General features: G+C 38.3%; 1 protein-coding gene across 4 annotated transcripts in view; it reads left to right on the top strand.

Moving 5' to 3' along the window:
* Nucleotides 1-22,624, top strand: part of grm8a (glutamate receptor, metabotropic 8a) — a 308,123-nt gene that overhangs the window by 250,509 nt on the left and 34,990 nt on the right. For all 4 annotated transcript variants that reach the window (XM_046873172.1, XM_046873173.1, XM_046873175.1 and 1 more), the window contains one exon: nt 104-304. In XM_046873172.1, the coding sequence (XP_046729128.1) occupies nt 104-304 (201 nt within the window). The remainder of the gene's footprint in view (nt 1-103; nt 305-22,624) is intronic.

The following is a 22,624-nucleotide window of genomic DNA, read 5'->3' on the forward strand; positions in this document are numbered from 1 at the left end:
AGAGTAAACAAGACTGCAAGATTACACGCTCCCATCGGAATAGCGTAATGAAGATGTGGAAAAATACCACTTGATAAATGTGTGCATGCATATGTGTGTGTAGGGCTTGAGAAGGTGGGACGTGACTCCAGCTATGAGCAGGAGGGGAAGGTTCAGTTCGTCATGGACGCTGTGTACGCTATGGCCCATGCTCTGCACAGCATGCATCGACACCTGTGCTCCGGTTACCCCGGCCTTTGTCCTCGCATGAGCAACATCAACGGCAAAGAACTGCTCGAGTACATCCGCAAAGTCAAGTTCAACGGTGAGTAGCTTTGTTTTCATGGTTTTATTATTTTATTTTACGATTAGAGGAATCCTTAATGTCTTCTTTTGATGCTTTGTGTTTTATTTTTTTTCTCTTCTTCATTATAGCGTATTTTATTCATCTGCCTCTTTAATGTTTTTTTTTAACCACACAAGTTTTTTTTTTTTGCTTTTCAGTTTCCTACTTGTCACTTTCTATCCAACAGATCCTATCCAAGCTTTAATAAATTCAGGTGCAGCGTTTGTAGCATTTCCTCAGAAGATCATGAGATTTCAGTACAATGCACTTTAAAATTCATCAAATGACGTAAATCTTTAATATTGATGTTTGCCTCGGTTTAGCAATTTTTTTAAGTGCTGCTGGATTTAGCCCTGTACAACACAAAGCAATTAGATGTTTTGTCCTTCGCATCTTTGATATTCTTTAATTCTTCTAAAATCCCATAGACCACCAACTATATCTCATTTGCGTAAAGACAATGTCTGTCAATGTGCACTTGAACGCTCTGTAGCATCTACCCCCTGACTATACCGCTTGTAATTTATTTTATTATTATTATTTTGTATTGTATTTTAAAAAACAGAAGTCATATATATATATTGTAGAGTTAAATGAATACATATAGAATAGTTAATAGTTTTGTGGATACATATGGAAAATTTATAGAACCATGTTATTTTTTCTTGTTCTCTATTGTACAATTATGAATGGTTTTTTTTTTTTTTTTTTTTCCTCGATTGTATTACTGTCTTTCATATCTCACATTTCATAAGTCTTGATAATCTTCACTTTATTTTATGATGCTTTGGCAGAACTTTTATCTTTTATTTATTTAATCTCCTCTTTTTTTGTTTCCTCCACTGGATCCAAACACATAATTTCTGTAAGTTCTCCGGAGCAATTAATGTTAATTCTCTTACAGCACGGCTTCCTGTTATTACAGAAAATTCTAGATTGTAGAAAAATCGCAGTCCTCCACTTGTCTTAAAAAAACATTTTGGTTGCGAATGTGTTTATGAGCATAACTAAACATGCGTATTATGTTTAAATTCTCCAACAATCAGGAAATACAGCAGCGATCCATGATGTCTTGTTTATTGTGTTAAATAAACCTACCACATTCTCATAAAATAATCCCACAGCCCACCTGTGACTTAAATGGCAGCCATTATAATGAGATATGTGAGCAATTTAAATAAATACACAGCAAAAAAAAAATACAAATTTATTATTTTTTTCAAAGACTGTTTACTGATTGTGCATTCTATTTAATTGCTTTTTCTCTCTTTTCTCACAATAGTTCAGACTCCCACAATATACAGACTTTACAAACGTGCTCTAAAACCTTTTCTTTTCAGTCCAGTGGGAAAACAGATGCCTGGATTACATTTCTCTTGCCACCAAAGATCATGGCAGAGGTGTGGAAGGTGGACTTAACTGGCATAACTGCAACAATAATGACATTTTAAAATTTTATATATTTTTATATTTTATTTATATATATATATATATATATATATATATATATATATATATATATATATATATATATATATATATATATATCTCTATATCTTCTTCTTCTTTCAGCTGCTCCCATTAGGGGTCGCCACAGCGGATCATCCGTCTCCATACCACCCTGTCCTCTACATCTGCCTCTTTCACACCAACTACCTGCATGTCTTCCCTCACCACATCAATGAACCTCCTCCTTGGCCTTCCTCTTTTCCTCCTACCTGGTGGCTCCATCCTCAGCATTCTTCTGCCAATATAATTCATGTCCCTCCTCTGCACATGTCCAAACCATCTTAATCTCGCCTCCCTCACCTTGTCACCAAAACATCCTACATGCGCTGTCCCTCTAATAAACTCATTTCTAATCTTGTCCATCCTCGTCACTCCCAACGAAAACCTTAACATCTTCAGCTCTGCTACCTCCAGCTCTGCCTCCTGCCTTTTTCTTAATGCCACTGTCTCTAATCCATACAACATCGCAGGTCTCACCACAGTCCTATAAACTTTCCCTTTCATTTTTGCAGATACCCTACTATCACAAATCACTCCTGTCACTCTTCTCCACCCACTCCACCCTGCCTGCACTCTTTTCTTTACTTCTCTAACACACTCTCCATTACTTTGCACTGTTGACCCCAGGTACCTGAACTCCTCCACCTTCTCCAGCTCTTCTCCCAGCAACCGCACCACTCCACTGCCCTCCCTCTCATTCACACACATGTACTCTGTCTCAATCCTACTGACTTTCATTCCCCTTTTCTCCAGCGCATATCTCCACCTCTCCAGGCTCTTCTCAACCTGCTCCCTACTCTCACCACAAATCACAATATCATCCGCAAACATCATAGTCCAGGGAGACTCCTGTCTGACCTCGTCCGTCAGCCTGTCCATCACCACTGCAAACAGAAAAGGGCTCAGGGCCGATCCTTGATGCAGACCAACCTTCACCCTAAACCAGTCTGTCGTACCTACTGCACACTTCACTGCCGTCACATTGTCCTCGTACATTCAATTCAATTCAATTCATTTTTATTTGTATGGCGCTTTTAACAATGAACATTGTCTCAAAGCAGCTTTACACAGATAATGTGGTGATTAAACGTAAATATGTTCTTTGTAAGTAAGTTTGTCCCTGATGAGCAACTGTGGCAAGGAAAAACTCCCCGAGATGGCATAAGGAAGAAACCTTGAGAGGAACCAGACTCAAGAGGGAACCCATCCTCATCTGGGTTGCACCAAATGTCCATTTGAAGCAGATATACAAAGTTGCGGGGTACAGTGTTGAAGATCAGAAGCAAACTGCACTCCCGAGTCAGTGCAGCAGACCGCCGACACCAACTACAGTCCAATCCGTCCTCAAAAGCACCCGTTCTACTGTCCTGTACATGTCCTGCACCACCCTCACATACTTCTCTGACACACCTGACTTCCTCATACAATACCACAACTCCTCTCTTGGCACTCTGTCGTATGCTTTCTCTAAATCCACAAATCCACAATGCAATTCCTTCTCTCCTTCTCTATACTTATCCATCAACATCCTCAAAGCAAATAAGGCATCTATGGTGCTCTTCCTCGGCATGAAACCATACTGTTGCTCACAGATGGCCACCTCTTCTCTCAGCCTGGCTTCCACTACTCTTTCCCATAACTTCATGGTGTGACTGATCAACTTAATTCCCCAGTAGTTACTGCAGGTCTGCACATCTCCCTTATGCTTAAAGATCGGTACCAGCACACTTCTTCTCCATTCCTCAGGCATCTTCTCACCTTCCAAAATCCTGTTAAACAATCTGGTTAAAAACTCCACTGCCATCTCTCCACGCTTCTACCGGTATGTCATCTGATCCAACCGACTTTCCACTCTTTATCCTTTTAATCGCTGCTCTCACTTTCTCCTTACTAATCCTATCTACATCCTGCTTCACCAACTCCACATCACCCAACCTTCTCTCTCTCTGATTTTCCTCATTCATCAGCTGCTCAAAATACTCCCTCCACCTTCTCAACACACTCTCCTCACTAGTCAACACATTTCCATTTCCATCCTTTACTGCTCTAACTTGCAGCACATCCTTCCCAGCTCGGTCCCTCTGCCTGGCCAATCGGTATGAATCCTTTTCTCCTTCCTTAGTGTCCAACCTCTCATACAGCTCCTCATATGCTTTTTCCTTGGCTTTCGCCACATCCCTCTTTACCTGCTGCCGCATCTCCTTGTACTCCTGCCTACTTTTCTCATCACTCTGTCTAGCCCACTTCTGTTTTGCCAACCTTTTCTCCTTATGCTCTCCTGCACTTCCTCATTCCACCACCACGTCTCTTTGTCTTGCTTTCTATTTCCAGATGTCACACCAAGTACTTTTCTAGCTGCCTCCCTCATCACTCCTGCAGTAGTTGCCCAATCATCCAACACCTCTTCAACACCACCGAGCCTCTGTCTTACCTCTTCCCTGAACCTCACACTACACTCTTCCTCCTTCAGTTTCCACCATCTTATTCTTCTTTCAGTCCTCACTCTTCTCCTCTTCTTTTTCGCCTCCACAGCCGTCCTACAGACCACCATCCGATGCTGTCTAGCTACACTGTCCCCTGCCAACACCTTACAGTCTCCAATCTCCTTCAGGTTGCATCTCCTGCATAGCACATAGTCCACTTGTGTGCACCTTCCCCACTCTTATACATCACCCTATGATCCTCCTTCTTCTTAAAATAAGTGTTCACCACTGCATTTCCATCCTTTTAGCAAAATCTACCACCATCTTCCCTTCCACATTCCTCTCCTTAAAACCATACCTACCCATCACCTCCTCATCACCTCTGTTCCTTCACCTACATGCCCATTAAAGTCTGCCCCAATCACCAATCGTTCTTTCCTAGGTACACCATCTACCACTTCATCTAATTCACTCCAGAATCTTTCCTTCTCCTCCATCTCACAGCCAACTTGTGGAGCATAGGCACTGATGACATTTATCATCATCCCTTCAACTTCCACCTTCACGATCATCACCCTATCAGAAACTCTCTTTACCCCCACTACACTCTTACTGTACTCTTCCTTCAGAATCACCCCTACACCATTTCTCTTTCCATCCACACCATAATAAAACAGTTTAAACCCACCTCCAATGTTCCTGACCTTACTCTCTTTCCACTTGGTCTCCTGAACACACAACATATCTATTTTTCTCCTCTCCATCAAATCAGCTATCTCTCTCCCTTTACCTGTCATAGTACCAACATTTAAAGTACCAACCCTAACCTCCACTTACCTATACTGCTCCTTTCCCTGCCGTCTCTGTAGACGTCTTCCTCCTCTCCTTCTCCTTCTTCGGCCAACAGTAGCCCAATTTCCACCGGTACATTGTCGGCTAACGATACCTGTGGCGGTCGTTGTTAACCCGGGCCTCAACCGATCCGGTATGAAATTCTCATTTGTGATCCGCATATTTGATTTGGCACATGTTTTACGCTGGATGCCCTTCCTAACGCAACCCTCCCAATTTACCCGGGCTTGGGACCGGCACTACGAGTACACTGGCTTGTGCATCCATAATGGCTGGGTTATATATATATATATATATACACACACACAGTGGAACCTCGGGTTACGAATTTAATTCGTTCCGGTACTTTATTCGTAACCAGAAAAGTTCGTATCCCGATACAAATTTCCCCATAATAATGAACAGAAACTTCGGTAATTCGTTCTGGACAACCAAAAATATTACTTAAATAAAAATAAAGCCAATATTCACTAATATTATTTACTTTTAACATGTTATATTAAAATCATACCACATAAAAACATACAAAAGAAGAAAACATCTTTACCGGGTACTTTCCCTTTGAGAAGACTCGCTGCAGGAGACAACGTTCGTATAAGGGGGAGGAGCGAGAGTAATTGTTTGGAAGGTGAATCTTATTATATTATATTATTTATATATTATTATATATTATATTATAGAATATTAAAGACAGTGTTATTAACACGAACGCTGAGACAATTGTTGCATTAGAGGGAAAATGAGAGCTGTTTCTTTAAGGCTACTATCAGTTGGTATTGAAGTCCAGAGTGAAATTCATTATGGGTATTGTACTTCGGAAAAAGACTGTAATCCTATCTTTATAAAAACAAGTAAAGTGGTTATGCATCGGCTAATGTTGTCCATCTCATCATTCCACGAGCATCAACTAACGAGTTGTTACGCTGCTGCCGGGAAAAGTTCAAGCGGATAAGTAACACGATGCTCTCGCTAGGGACACAGGACGCTAACTGATGTGACGAGCTGCGTGGATAGAGCAAAAACAACCAACTTGCCTGCGATTTTTTGGTGAGCGACGTTCGTATCCCGATATATTGTTCGTAACCAGGGGCAAAAATTTTGATGAACTGCGATTCGTAACCTGAATTATACGTATGCCGGGGGGTTCGTAACCCGAGGTTCCACTGTGTGTGTATATATATATATATATATATATATATATATATATATATATATATATATATAAAATATAATACTATTGTTTAATATCAATTTTATTTGTATAGTGTATTTAAGAATCACAGAAATAAATTAATTGCGACTATAAACATTAGCATTGCAAATTAGTCCCTATTATTTTATCTCTAATAATTCGACTGTATCAGGGAAAAAATTCTGAGAAGGTACGAGGAGGAAACTTTAAAAGGAACCAGACTCAAATCAGTTCCATCATTGTTTAGGTTATCATCTGTTCACTGATTGACATTTAAATACAAAACTGTTCATGTTGCAGCCCCAAGCTATTGTAACAAACTATTTTAATTACATTCCAAATCCATCTTCATGAGTCTTGAGTTTAACCTTCCACACTAACCTCATGAATATTTAAGTTGTTTATGTGGAGCCATATTAAGCTGCAGCAAGTGGTATCCAATTAAGGGCGTTAGGATGAATCAGGCAGGTCCAGAAAGAAGAGGAGGTGGGTGCAAAGTTCAAAACCTGTTTATTAGGTATTTTATATATATATAAGAAATTATGCTTTTGAACACGAAAATTAATATTTTGATTGTAGCTATCATATTTTAATGAGAAGACATATTTTAGTTAAAACATGATTTGTCACGTCATATATTGTCAATGTATCATGGACAAGTGTCTCCTGTATGACTGTACGTGCATATATGTATTGGTTTGAAAAAACACTTTCCATTTGTTCTACCAGGCTGAGACTTGCGGAGTCGCACTTTTTAGCAGCTAAAAGGTGCATTCGTGCCAGCACATACACAGCTTTTCCCTTGCGAGGCCTGTTCCGAGTGGAACCCGTCTTGGAAAACATCTGTATGACCCTGGCCACTGTACTGTATCTAGTTTTAGGATGTTACAGAACTTCTTATAACCTCTGCATCTTTGTGTAGAGCAATAATTCTAATTCTCAAATCCTTAGAGAGTCTTTACCATGAGGTGCATGTTGAACATCCAGTGGTCAGTATGAGAGAATTGAACTTAAAGCACCAAATTTTAACTGCTCTAATACAAGATACACACATTTGTATGGTCCTATCAAACAGACAAAAACATGAACATGATGAATAGGATGTGTGGCTTTGCACGGTTACATTACATACAGCTGTTATCACTTAAGGTGTACTCACTTTTGTTGCCAGTTATTTAGACTATAATGGCTGCATGTTTTTAGAGGACTAAATCTGTACTGCTATTAATATATAATAATGAGAAATGTAATAAATGAAGATATCAGATCTAGGTAGCTTATTTTTGTGACATTTAGTAGTAGTAGTAGAACTTGTTCTGGTTTTCTCATCATCTGGTTTTCTCAACAGCTTTCTTCTCCTCTCTAATGACCCAGTTTGGGTGATTGTGATTGGGTGATCTGCACTGTTTGGATTCTTCTGCTGATAAAAGAAAGCTCCTCAGTGACTTCTTTTTTAGAGGACAGGACCTCTAAAATTAAATAAAGATCAAGATTAAGATTAGATATAGCTGCTGCTACTGCTATGCTGATTGACCCAGAGACAAGGAGAGAACTTCTGACTGGAAGTGATTAGACAGAAAAAAAAGAAAATGTGATTAGTGCTTCTGTATCTGGTGTTTATCAATGTCGAGGTTTCCCACTGTCTTAGAAACGTGCCAGTAGGTGAAATGGTAAAGATAATATTCCTAGCGTGTGACTGTGGGTCCATTTTCCTAACCCATGCCCAGAGATAGTAAAAGGTTTTGGATCTGTCATGACAATAACGAGGATAAAGTGGCTTTATTTTCGAGTGTGAGAGTGAATTACTCTCTGCTTCTCTAGTGTGTATGCATGTGTGAGACAGGGGAAAAAGCAAGCTGGATCCAATATTATTCAATAAGAAAACTGGGGTGTGCTCTTGCTCCTGCCACCTAAATGATTTCGGATGTGACTGCAGACATCTAAACGGAGACTGGTTAGGTCTGAGGCAATAAACATATAGACGTTGGCTGCGTGAGTGTAAATCGTTCAGCATGGCTCTTTAGTCATTCACAGCCACAGATGTGGATAATGAAGCCCAGATAACTTGCAGGGCCAACTGTCAAAAGAGACCCTGCGAGAGCGCAATAGTGGCTAGCAGCAGTATAATCAGTGAGGCAACTCATCCGTGTTAGGCTACGGGCCTGTCATTGCAGTTACTGGCTGCAAGGCTGAGCCAAAACACTAAGGTGAAATCCCCACTGAGGGAAGCGAGGTATGCTTCAGCCGGTGGTGGAGATTCAGGTCGACTGGGGAGAACCAGTGTACTGCAAAGAATTTACAGATTTACGGGGAACAGTGAGAGATGCGATCGATGTACTGAGGAGGTGAGTGATGTACTAAATAACAGATAGACAACAGTGATAAGCTAACAGAGGACTCAAACTCAAGCTTGAAGCCATCAAAAATTGCACGACACAAAAAGCAACTTGATGGTGATCTTTTATTCTGCTCAACCAAAACTACACACGTTTACTTCAAATGTAACCCATTGAAATGAACACATATGGTAAACCATGTCCTTTTTGATGTACCATCGACCCAATTCATCCCAGTTGATCCAAATGACCTACATCTGGATGAAGTTCTCCTCAATTGGAGACCATTCTGTGCAGGTTCCACATCAACAGCCTAAAAATCCCTGTTACTAAGAAACTGCTTAAAAGAACTTTGAAAATGGATTTGGACTGGAATTAATATCAACAGTCTGTCATAATATCAAAAATGTCTGTATAAAGAGTTCTGCATTTTCGCACCTATTACCGAACAGCAACAATGATGGAACTATAATGAATGAACATTCAGTGCTACCCAGATGAGGATGGGTTCCCTTTTAAATCTGGTTCGTCTCAAGATTTCTTCCTTATGCTGTTTCAGGGAGTTTTTCCTCCATATACATTCTAACTTTATAACCTCTTTATACAAATAAAATAAATTAAACTTTATAAGCATATCTGTATGAAAATGGTGTAAAAATTCCAGGTTTAATTTCTATAGTATTGTCCCTTGACAAAATATACTAGATTGAAGAATAGAATAGCCTTTATTTGTCACATATACATTACAGCACATTGAAATTCGTTCTTCGCATATCCCAGCTGGCTCGGAAAGCTAGGGTCAGAGCACAGGGTCTGCCACGAAACGGCATCCCTGGAGCACAGAGGGTTAAGGGCCTTGCTCAAGGGCCCAAGAGTGGCAGCTTGGCGATACCAGGGCTTGAACCCCCAACCTTCCAATCAGTAACCTAGCACCTTAACCACTGAGCTACCACTCCCAGCAACATCGGTTGCTGACATGTAAGGAGTGCATTCACTTCTGTGAGATAGTGTACCTGCAGTGGTGGATAGTAACAAAATAAATGTTATTCATTACTGTACTTAAAGGGGCTTTTTCACGTATATGTACTTTACTGAAGTATTTTCATTTCAGGGGGCTTTTACTTTTACATACTACTACATTTCAAATTCAAATATCGTACTTTTATTACATTTCATTTAAATGCATAAAAACTTAACTGGTCAAGCAGCTGTTTAACTTGTTTTGCTTGTTGCTTGGTGGTATCTACTTATCACTTATCAACATACAGTTTAGCATCAGTTTAACAGCAAGCAGAACATTTTGAGAGGAATAGATTTTCATTTTTTTTAAGTAGTTGAAAAGAAGGATTTGGGTTTAAGATAATTTATTAGATATCAATCAGTGTTTGACTCATTAATATCTTTCTATTAATAGATTGGTGTGCTGAAAGTAACAATAAAAAGTCTTTTCACATAAACTGAGTTGATTAAGCGATAAAAACTGTAATAAGAACATTATAGCCATAATAAATCATAGTACTTCTAAAACTTAAGTACATTTAAAGGCAAATACTTTGGTACTTTTTCTCAAGTGAAGGTTTAAAGGGAGCACTTTTACTGAAGTCATATTTTACCTCTTGTATCTTTACTTCAACGCAAGTACATAGTTTGTACTTTGTCTCCCACTGCATACCTGTGATGCCGTCATAATTTGTGTTTTTTACTGTTTTGTATTGTGTAAGTAATAATGAAGACATTCTTTAGCTCACAAATGGGAAATTCCAGACCTGTCTCTGATTTCTATTCAAGTATGCCCAATGCTAAAAACCTTAGAGTTGAATGTGCACAGAGAATGTGCTGCATCTTTTCAAAAAAGTGCTGCGAACTGCTGTCTGAGATCAACTCCAGCTGCACCAAGTTGAATGGAAGATCCTGCTAATCAGTTTGTATCCAATGAATATCATAGAGATACTAAATATTGATTTAATTCAAGGTGGATTTTTGCTTTAATGGTGCAACCATAATGGTGATGTGAATGGTTGTGTCATTACTTGCCTGAAGCGCATTTTTTTCCCAGCTCTACTGGGGATATTCCACCTTCTGTACATAACGGTCACATTGACTGAAGTTGATTATTTCCACTCACCACTGCACAGTGAATCCACATTCCTACGGCGGCGTTCTGTGCCACCGTAAAGTGTGCCTGATTGATTCACAAAAGTAAATAGTAAGCAGCTAATGAGGAACTGTGGCCAAAATGCAAATGAAACCCAATCAGATAAAAGATGTTCCAGTAAGAGGTCTTGAAAAAGCCAAAACTCACTCGATCTCTGAGTTGAAGTTGCCAAAAATCCTAGACCTGCACATTTTTGCTTTCCAAAAGAAGCAGATTGCAAATAGTCAACTGGACCCTGGATAGGCTGGACTCAACAGTTTGTCTGTGATTAGCGATGATTTGCGGTAAAGTGAAACAGCAGCATGGGACATTTAAAAACATTCATTTTGTGTGTACAGAGCCTGTCAAAAGCGTGGAAACACCTTGTCTTATGGTTTGTAAGAAACATGTGCATGTTCCTTTTATTTATATGCAACAATCTCTTTCGTTTAACGGTATGAAGATGTACTTTGACTAAATAAATGTACCGATGTTTAACTTTATTTAATTGAAATCTTCTTATAGCATGTATAACAGCTTTACACACTCTTGGCATCTGCACAGTTCATTTCTCCAACACATTTAGCTGAAATGCCTCATGAAAAACTTGCCAAAGGTGTTTAGTTTTTCACTACTTGATGATTTCTTTCTGATCCAGTTTATCCCCGAGCAGTTCAGTACAATTTATGTGCAGTGACTAGACTAATAGATAATACTCCAGATGACTGTTTGATGCTTTGGGTCATTGGTCTCGTATGGTTAGGTCAGTTCCAATTAGCTACATTCCAGATAGAATTGCATGGGGTTGAAGTGTGGAATGGTAGCCATATAAGTTTAGTTTTCCTTCTAAAAACACCCCAAAAAACGTAAACCATTAAGCTTTCACCTCTATGTTTGACTGTGGGGGTAAGACAGTCTGCTTACATCATCTCTCGTGGTCTCCATCTTACATAAATTATTATTTTAGAGACAAAATAATCTAATTTGGACTTAACTTTGAACAAAACTTTCTTTACCATAAAGAATATACTGCCTAAAGTCCCTACAATTGGCACTTAAGTGGCATAACTGGACCGTGTGTGTTACATCATGTGGATGGCTTGGTACATGTGAAGAGATGCCATAGAATGCAATATGGTAAGAAGGCAAGTCAGTAGAGACAGTGTAACTCTCTGGACAATGTTCTGCTGGAAAATCATGTGTTCTGACATTCTTATGGTTATCCTGACAAGCATCATCTACCCAAACACAGTTGAAGACCAAGTACAGTCAAGACATGACCAGGATTCTTGAATAGTGATCAGTATGCGGTAGTATACTGTAATTTGTTAATAATTGAACAAAATACAGTACATAATTTAGCAAAACAGCAATTTTAAATAAAATAGTACTGTATAAACTATACAGTGTATATACAGTATTTATATATTTGGCAGTGGGCATGTGGACAAGTGCAGGTTCTTAAGTGGAGGGCAGAGCATGCGCTGCTACATTTGTTTGCCACGCAAAATGTTAAATATTTGTAAAAGATTTTGTCGTATCATCATTGCAAGAACGAAAAAATCGTAAGTCGAACTCTGGGATCATCTGTACTCTCTGTCCTTCAGCAGGATAATGTTCCTTGCCACTCTGTAAATACTGTTCCGGAAGAGTTTGAGGAACATCACAAAGATCAATATCAATCTGATCGAGTGTATTTGGGATGTGTCAGATAATCAAGTACAATCCATAGAGGTGGAAACGTGTGAAAATGTCTTAGCCGTAGAAAGGGTGATTATGGCAAATTGACAGTGGGTAAGATGTTTGAATTTAGATCAGACAATCCCACCACCACTAAGTGGCAGTTCTGGGCCCTTGAGCAAGGCCCTTAACCCCTCCACTGCTCAGTTGTATATGATAAGTCATTTTGGATAAGAACGTCTGCCAGATGCTGTGAATGCAAATTGCTAAGAGTCAGTGCTCAGGATTGTTGGGTCGCAGGTTTACTGTTGCTTTTTCACCTATAAAATTACAAATTAAGCCCTGTTTATCCAAATAAGCTGACCCAGGACAAATTAGAAACAGTGGCTGGGTTATGTTCTTGAAAGGAATAAGTTTATTACAAAATACAATTATAAAACCTCTCTTAAATGCTAGCATTTATTCGGATGGGCTGACATACTGTCTACCAGACTGAAACAATTCTATAAAGTGGTTATAAAAAAAACAAATACAAATAACTATATGCAGTTGCAACTAAACAGCCATTTTCCTTCTTCCAAGCCTAGCAGTTTACCATTTCATCTCATATTTTATTTACTGTCTAATTAAATGTTTCTACCAATTGATTTGTGGTTATTTAAAGGTATTTCTGGATGGCTTTTCCTAAATGTTCTTTAATGCTGGAGTGGCCATGTTACAGTACTTCATAAAGTTTTAAAACATCCCATTAGTATTTTATTTTGTAAGGGGTAAATCGCTACTAACAGGGGAACATTAATATACTTGATCTGTGAAATAAAATGGCAGGACTTTTATGGCATTGACTGAACATTTACAGGGGTTGTAACACTCTCAGGTGACTCCAGGTAACTAATCTTGTTTACCACAGACAGTAGCCATTTTTCTTGAAAGTCATCGATTTCTGCTGACCCTTAGCCCAAATGACCTACAGTCAAGTTCTTCACCCTATTCACACTTTATTACTACATAGTGGTGCAGGGAAACAAAACATTTGGAAACTTGTTGGCAACCCTGGGGCATTGTTGTAAACCAGTGTAACCTCGTTTATAACCCCTTGCTATTAGTTATAATGGAACAGTGGAGTTATTCTCTCTTTTAGGAATTCATTGTTTAGAAAGGTTTTGTGGAACATGGCAAAGTCTTCAAGGTGCTCATCCAGCCTTTAAATTTCCCCAGATCTCAATCCAACCAAACATCTATGGGAAATGCTGGACAAGCAAGTCTTATCCATTAAGGCTTTACCTTACAAATGACTGGACTTGGCTGCTAATGTGTTATGGGTGCTGTGGCTGTACACATCGACCAGTTGTAACATTGTAACATTATGAATGGTGAAGTGAAAATACTGATTATCTCTTCATCATGGCACCTGTTAGTGGGTGGGATATATTTATTAGGCAGCAGAAAACATTTTGTTCTCAAAGTTGATGTGTAAGAAGCAGTAAAAATGGGCAAACGTAAGAATTTGAGTGAGTTTGATGAGGGCCATATTGTGATGGCTAGCTGACTGGGTCAGAGCATCTTCAAAACTGCAGCTCTAGTGGGATATTCCCAGTCTGCAGTGGTCACATGGGCGTAAATCCCGGGGGGGTTGTCCCATCCTATCCGAGGGTTGTCCCCCCCATCCGAGGATTGCCCCCCCCCCCCCAAAAAAAAAAAAAAAATTATTCAAAAATATCGCACTCTCTATTGTGAAAAATATATGTACCAAAATAATTGTGTAAGTAGAAAAAAAAAAAAAAAAACGCAAAAAGTGCATTTAGAAACAGTTGAGTTCCCCTTCCCCTTCCTCACAGTGGTTTGACCCACTGCCTGCGTTCCCAGTTCATCTCACCTACTCTACACACACGAGTCAGGTGTGTGTCTGCAGCTCAATTAATGTTCAACTCCATTAACTAGGGTATTTTATTTACTTTAAATAAAGCGATTCTCTTTAATGTAGTTGATGCAGACTCATTCATAAATTAGTTGCGGCAACAATGCTGATTACCAATGTAATTTTCCATGAATCTGCTATATTAGCGATTAAAATATTACTTATCTAGGTAACGTTAGCTTGTTTACAATAGCTTGTAGCATAGTGCACTGCAACTAACACACCAAAGCCGTTTCCCATGCAGTGTTTTATTTGGGACGACTTGGTATAATGTTAACTTAATATTAACGGCCACAATTAGCATATTGTTAAGCTGTGTATTTACTAAATGAGCACTGTGCTACATCTGAACTGTTTTTTTTTTTTTTTTTATAATCAATTTCTATTCTGTTCTTAAGTGTCTTAATTAATTTGAAATAAAATTTTAAACCATTTTTTAATTCCTTGTTTTGCTTTGTCATTGAACCTGAGAAAAACTATCATAGTAGTTAGTAATAACCATAATGACGCAGTCTCCATGCAACAATAATAATGATAAAAGCAAAGTTTTTCACTGTGGGGACACTGTGACAAATGTCTAAGTACAACTTGACTGTATTATTTGTGTCCCCTTCGAAAATTGCTCATGAGAAATTTTATATTTATTGTCCCCCCCTACTTTTAAATGAAATTTACACCCATGAGTGGTCAGTTTCTATTTAAAGTGGTCCAAGAAAGAAACAGTGGTGAACCAGCACTCGTTGATGCACATAGGGAGGGAAGGCTGGCCCGTGTGGTCCGAATCCATCTGATGAGCTCGTGTAGCTCAAACTGCTGAAGAAGTTACTGGGGACAAAACAAAAAATTAGGCAGGTGGTCATAATGTTATGCCTGATCGGTAGCCATAAAGTCATGCCTTGTAGGTGTATGTGTATAAATTTGTGTCTGAAATTGTTTCCACCTGATGGGGTTTACAAAATCACAAGTACAGAACAAAGACATTCAACAAGCAAACTAACCATGTACAAAGCATGTTTGTCCAAAATGATTCCTTGCCATAGTAAGTCCACGGGGCTTACGCTTAACTGTTGTTTGTGGAATCGATTTTGACTGGGTCCTATTATTTTTTTGATAGTTTATGACGCGTTTGACCCTTTTACCCCATATTTTTTTTTGAGTCGCTCTTTGTTTGCACTGCTGCAATACAAAATCCAAAGATACAAAATAACATCACAAATCAGATCAAAGTTGGGAACCAGGCGACATCCAGGAACACAGGAAATGACAGCAAATTACTCAGCATCTAATCCAAAAAAACTAATATATTGTTGCTTTTTTTATGGCTCTGGTTAATGCCTTGCCTTGTCAAGCTTTAGTATTTAGCTTGCTTTTTTCAGAGAAATGGTGCAATACTCGATTTCGTTTTAAATTTGCTCATTTTTTATTGTAGCTTTAGATTAACTTCTTGCTGGATTAGTGGCTGTCAGGAAAATAACAAACAATTTATCACACTGTTTTGTGCACATGCCAGATAGAATCTGTATACATGTGCACAGTGGTTAGTTAATCAGGTACACCTACATATTGCCATAAAATGAGCAGAGCAGTGCAAGTGCATACAGGCTTGAACTGTACAAGTCTAAACTGCAAAGGATGAGCTGACTATGGTCCAAATATTCATTCGAAAGCAAAGAGAAAACAAAAACGTGGAATTCTCATCAGGCTGGACAATGCTGAAAGTGTTTCTGAAGCTTTGCAAAGTTGAGGTAACTTAAAGGAATATTTTATTGTGGTTGAAGTAAATAGGTGGTGCAGGCAAATTAACTTTGGAACTAGGAATTGGTGACCCTGGGATGTCGACAATTGTTTGGAACCAGTGCAAACTTGTTAAGAACCCCTTGCCATTAGTTATAATGGAGCAGTGGAGTGGGGCACAGCCAGCGTTCACTGTAAAAACCTTTTATAAGAATAGTGATTGAATGTGAATGGTACTGCGCAAAGGCAATTTTAGGAATTTTCACTGCTCCATTATAACTAATGCCAAGGGGTTCTAATCGAGGTCGAGCTAGTTCCAATCAATTGCCGACCCTCAAGGGTTCAAAATTTCTCATTTCCCTGTGCCACCCTATTAACATTTACCTCAGCCACAATAAAATATTCCTTTAATTCACCAACTCATCTTAGCATGGTTTCAGTATTGCTTCCAGTATTGTCCAGCATGCTTATAATTGCAAATTTTAGTTTTCTGTCTGTACTTGATTAGTGTTTAGACCATAGCCAGCTCATCCTCTGCTTTTTAGACTTATACAGTTTAAACCTGTATGCACTTTAACTGCTCTGCTCACTTCATGGGAAAATGTAGGTGTACCTAATAAACTGACCACTGTGAACCTGTATACATATTCTATCTCAGATGAGCACAAAAAGTATTTATATGGCACTGAATGTAGCCTATATAATACATTGCACACATTATTTTCCTGACAGTAAACAAAACAACAATGTTAATTTAAAGCTACAAAAAAGATCAAATTGAAAGAAAGTCTAACAAAAAAGAATTGCACAATTTCTCAGACAAAAAAAGTACTAACTAACTAAATGCTAAAGTCTGCCTTTAAAAAGCAAGGCACTCACAGAGCCAGACTCCAAACAGATCTGGTTTATGGATTGTGATATAATTTTGTATGTTCGGATTCTGTATCACAGCAGTGCAAACAAAGAATGACGCCAAAAAATATATTTATGGGCAAAAGGGTCAAACACTTCATAATCTATCAAAAGAATAACAGTGTCCAGTCAAAATCGTTTCCACAAAGAAAAGTTAAGCGGTAACTCCACTGACTTACTATGGCAACGTATTGTTTTGGACAAATCTGTTTTGTATCTGATTGGTTTAAAAGTTTACCTTTATTTAGGTTGTTTTTGACCTGTCATTGTGATTTTGTAACCTCATCAGATGGAAATTATTTCAGACACATAACCAAAGCAACAACACATTTAGCAGCAAGTCCAGTCCAGACTTGCTTGTCCATCCCATCGAAAAGATGCTTTGTTGGATTGACATCTGGGGAAATTGGAGGCTGGGTGAGCACCTTGAATGTTATGTGCCATGTTACTCAAACCCCCCTAGAACAACTAATTCATAATTCCTGAAAGAAGGCACTCCCATTAGGGAATAATGTTGATTTGAGTGAATAATCAATGTTCCAGCAGGTGGTAGGTATTAAAGAAACATCCAAATGAATTGCCAGCGTTGACCTTTAGAACAGCATTGTTCTTCTGTAGACTCGTACTAGACGAGGCTAGCTTTTCTCTCCCCACACACTTAAGCTCTCCAGCTCACCTGTTGTCCTTTCTTGGACCACTCCGAGTGGGTGCTCACCAATGAATACCGTATTTTTCGGACTATAAGCCGCTACTTTTTTCCCACGTTTTGAACCCAGCGGCTTAAACAACGAAGCGGCTTATTTATGAATTTTTCCTATGTTTTTCCCGTTTTCACAAACTTCAAGACAAAAAACTGTACCCCATAACATTAGACAAATAAAATTTCCGAACGGAAACGAAAAAAAAACGCACCTCACCTGTGTTCTGAGCTGCACGGCATCGGGAGGAAAAAACTTCCATCGGGTGATTTTTAAACGCACGACGATGCCAAAAGATAAACTCCCAAGAGAAATAGCAGTGAAAGGAAGGAGGAAGACAGTAAACAACGACTTTCTTGCTTGGCTACTGTTTAGATACAAGCCGTTGTAATGCGTTAAGTCAGGGTGAAGGGAGAGATCGCTTCTGGCATGCTATTCCCAAAATACCGCTCTGCTCCTAAAGGAAGCGCAACATATTTCACCCGTTACACCGTGTGTAACGTTTCTTTTGTTAAAGCCTGTGTAAAGAACATTAGTGTAGACACCTGTGGCATATAGACAGGTGCGGCTTATTTATGTTAAAAATAAAAATATTTGTAAAATTCAGTGGGTGCCGCTTATATATGGGTGCGCTTTATAGTCTGGAAATTACGGTACACTAAAAAAACTGTAGAAGAAGGTGTGAAAGATACTGTTTTGAAGATGCGCTGAACCTTTGGACCCCTCGGACATGTGGTCCCTTGTCAAAGTTACGCTTACACTTATCAAATTGTCTTGTACAGCAATTTCAAAAACTGACTGTTTACTTGCTGCCTTATAAATCCCATCCCTTGATAGGTGTCTTTGTAACCAGGCAATGAAGGACATGATAACCTATAAACATAAGCATTGCCAGTCAACCATATCAAGAGAACTGCATAGCAGTGGTTGTATGGAAGGTTGGCTAGAATAAAAAGCCATTACTGATAAATACCAACGGAAAACATATTAGTTCACCAGAAAGCATGAGTGACCCAGCTGCAAAGAGGGAAAAGCTGTTTTGGTCAATTAAACCAAAGATAAAGCTTTTTGACCAAAACTTAAAGCTTGATGTGTGGTACAAATACACCATCATTATAGTAAAGTGTGGTGGTGGGTTCACTGGGGATGATTGTCTTTAGGAACTGGGCATTTTGTTTGAACTGAAGAATATATTGAAGAAACTAGAGAGGCCTATCTTTAGTCTGCTAAAAAAACACTGAAGCTTGGGAGGACTTTGACTTTTCACCAGTACAGAGATCCAAGGCCAAAGCAGCATTTGAATGGCTCAAAAGCAAACATGCTAATGTCCTACAGAAGCCAAGAACCTGTGAGAAAAATCTGTGGTCATACTGGAAAAGTGCAGTCTAAATGCTTCATTTAATTCCACACAGAAAGAATACATAACTTACATTATTTTCGTTTCATTGATTATCTGAGTCTGAATGATGTTTTATTTTGGAAAATTACCGGATTCTCTCCGCCACGTCTGTCTATGACTCACTCTTGATGCATGTCATGATACCTCAGTCACATGTCTTACCTCCATCCACTACCTTCTTCCGGTCTGCTCCGGCCGCTAACACATAATACATTACCGCTAAATTCAAATCCCCAAGCTAGCAAAATGAACAAACAACAACACAGTGGATTATTTTTTATTATATTTAGAAAATATCAGTTTATATGCCAGTCGTATCATTTTAATTTGTTGTATTTACCCCCCCACCCAACTGTAAAGGCCGGTCCGTGAAAATATTGTCTGACATTAATCCTGTCCGTGGTGCGAAAAAGGTTGGGGACCACTGCATACATTACAGTTCCATCATTGTTGAGGTCTACTGTTCAGTTCAGCAAGCCTTAAATGCAGAACTGTCCATGCAAACTGTGGTCCTGAGCCATTATAGCAGACGGTTGATATTAATTCCAGTCCAACTTCATGGATGTTTAGGCTGTTCATGTCAAACCATCCCCAGCTACACAGTGGTCTTCATTTGACAATAACTCTATTCAGAGGTAGGGCGTCAGGATGAATCCGGCAGATCCGAGGTAAAGAAAGGGGCAGTAACAGTGATAAACCAATAACTTTGCTACCATATTGCTATATCTTCAATCAGGACTGATTATATACTGTGTACACACTCAAGCTTTTATAGGCAAATTTTAATTTAAATAAATTAGCAGAAATGTTACAATTGAACTTTATTATTAGAGCAAATTAAGTGTGAACTGACCTGCTAAATTAAATCAAGCAAGGCAATTCCAAATTTTATTAGACAGAGGGTAAATTAGAATCCAGGGTCTACATTAACTTCACTGACTTTTACTTTATCCTGGTCGGTTGCAATTGATTCAGTTTAGCAGGGATGGTAAAACAAAACAAACAAAAAAAAGTGCATCAGATACAAATTTGCATTTTTATCGCGATGTATCGTTTTGAACAAATTTGAATCAGTAAAAAACTATATTTATATATGAGATGCTCCTCCCATTAGTGGTCGACACAGCGGATCATCCGTATTCGTGATCCGCATGTTTGATTTGGCACGTTTTTATGCTGGATGCCCTGCCTAACGCAACCCTCTCCATCAGTGTTGTGCTAGTTACTAAAAAAAATTCATTCAAAAAGTAACTTAGTTACTTTGTTGATTACTTACATGCGTTACTGTTAAAAGTAACCTTTTAGTTACTTTTTTAAAGAACCTTCTTTATTGTTCTTATTAATGCCCTTTTATGCGTAATGGTCTATACAAACACAAAACTGACTTAAACACAAAGTAATTTTTAAACACTATTTTAAGTCAGACCAGCACAAACTGAATATATCACAAGGATTTCTGAAATACATAACAACACAAGCTGAATAATATATTCACAATCAAAAACTAAAGTGGCTTCTGCTGTTGTGTTGAGCTCTTAAAAATGTTCCTTTCACCGCTAAGTTATGAAAACTATCAACAATGTACAACAGAACATCGGGTTAGCTTATAGCTTATAGCATGGAGTTTCTGGAGGAGCTTCAACAGATTGGAGTTGTTGTTTATCGCAGTAGATACAAGCTCGAACCAGAAAGACTTACATTTTAATTCAAAATTTAAAGTTTTTGTCTTTATACTCAACTAGTAAAATAATGAGCATATTTCCACTTTGAGAAACTCGTCTTGCTCTCGCCTCGACTCGCCATTACTGCTGCACAGACCTAAATAAACGGAGACATGCCCACAGTGCGTCTTCTTCTTTAATCGTTTTACGTTACTGCTGCTACCTGAATATAACATATCACAACACTACAGAGACCGAGGCGTACAAAGAATAGAGATTAACATGGCATTGGTAGAGCTGCACCTTTCTGGAGACAGACCAGGAAAAGAACGTCTAGTTTTATTTATTCTTAAAAGGTCTGACTATGAATCAAATTTCTTAAAAAAAAAAGGCAGTCAGCAACAAACTAGTCTAGTATCTATAGTACTATTTCAGTAGTACTAGTAGTATTTTAGAGTACATCTAGACCTGCTTAAGCATATCTATCTGTTTAAACATCTTAACATCAGAACAGTTTCTACCGCAGTGTTCTGCGGTTTTATATATGCATTATTTATCGTGTCCAATCACGTTAAATATTTATCGCGTTTGTTTGAAGTGTACCTACAGTATATCTGTCATTTCTAACATTATACGTTAGCTCTGATAAAGTATTGATGGAGGATTTATATAAGGGTGATTCATGTACAAAAAAATACAAAACAAGGAACCTCACAGAACCACGAGAGTCTAATTTTTTTTTTTTAATGAACGTTTAATGAACGTAACCAATTATTAAGCTTTACAAGAACATTAATGAATCTTTGAAACATTGCCTATAAAGTATCTGATGTCCTGATAAAAAATAATTAATTTTATTGCAATACAAGAGTGTGAAATTGCATGGAGTTGTTCTTTAGCTAAAGTGCTGGTCCATCTGCATTTAAAACTGCCGTGAAGCACAAAAAAATAGTTCTATAGGCCAGTATGAGAAATGAACAAATGATTTTCCGGCCTTTAATTGAAAGATACATATTCATAACACAGGATGATATGTATTTTATGATGAACCGCATTTTAATGAAGCATTAATCGATTTTGCTACTGCAATGAAAAGGGGAAAAGTAATACCATTTTTTTTTTTTAGGTATTTAGACATTATTTAAAAAATAGTAAAAATAATGTAAGGTGGGATAATTAGTTTTGAACAAACCCAAATATTAATCTAAAATATTAAAATTTAAATACAACCAATATGCGCTAATATTATTTAGCATTTAGCAGTTAAAAATGTGCCTTAACATCTAAGAGAGGAAAACATTATCTTAACTGATGCATGATGCAGATGACCTTCGGAGGAGAAGGAGGGAGAATTATTGTTTGGAAGGAGATGAATCTCCTTCAAATCAAGTCAAGTTTATTTCTATAGTGCTTTTCACAACAGACATTGTCTCAAAGCACCTTTACATAATTTAACAGTTAGGGTGAACAATGTGTATTTATCCCTGATGAGCAGCCGCCATGGTATCACCCACTTTTTTATTGATTAAGGATGGGTTCCCCTTTTGAGTCTGGTTCCTCTCAAGGTTTCTTCCTCATAACATCTAAGGGAGTTTTTCCTTACCACATTCGCCATGAATGTGGTAAGGAAAAACTCCCTTAGATGTTATGAGGAAGAAACCTTGAGAGGAACCAGACTCAAAAGGGGAACCCATCCTTAATCAATAAAAAAGTGGGTGATACCCTTCCACTATGATATCAGGCAGACTGTCACCCGAATCACTGTTCTCTTTTATTTTTCTCTTTTTTTGATACACTTTGCTTTCTTCACTACTTTTACCTTTTTCAACTTTCTTAAAAAATTCAGACGAT

This window comes from Silurus meridionalis, chromosome 18, assembly GCF_014805685.1.
Source record: "Silurus meridionalis isolate SWU-2019-XX chromosome 18, ASM1480568v1, whole genome shotgun sequence".
NCBI lineage: Eukaryota > Metazoa > Chordata > Actinopteri > Siluriformes > Siluridae > Silurus > Silurus meridionalis.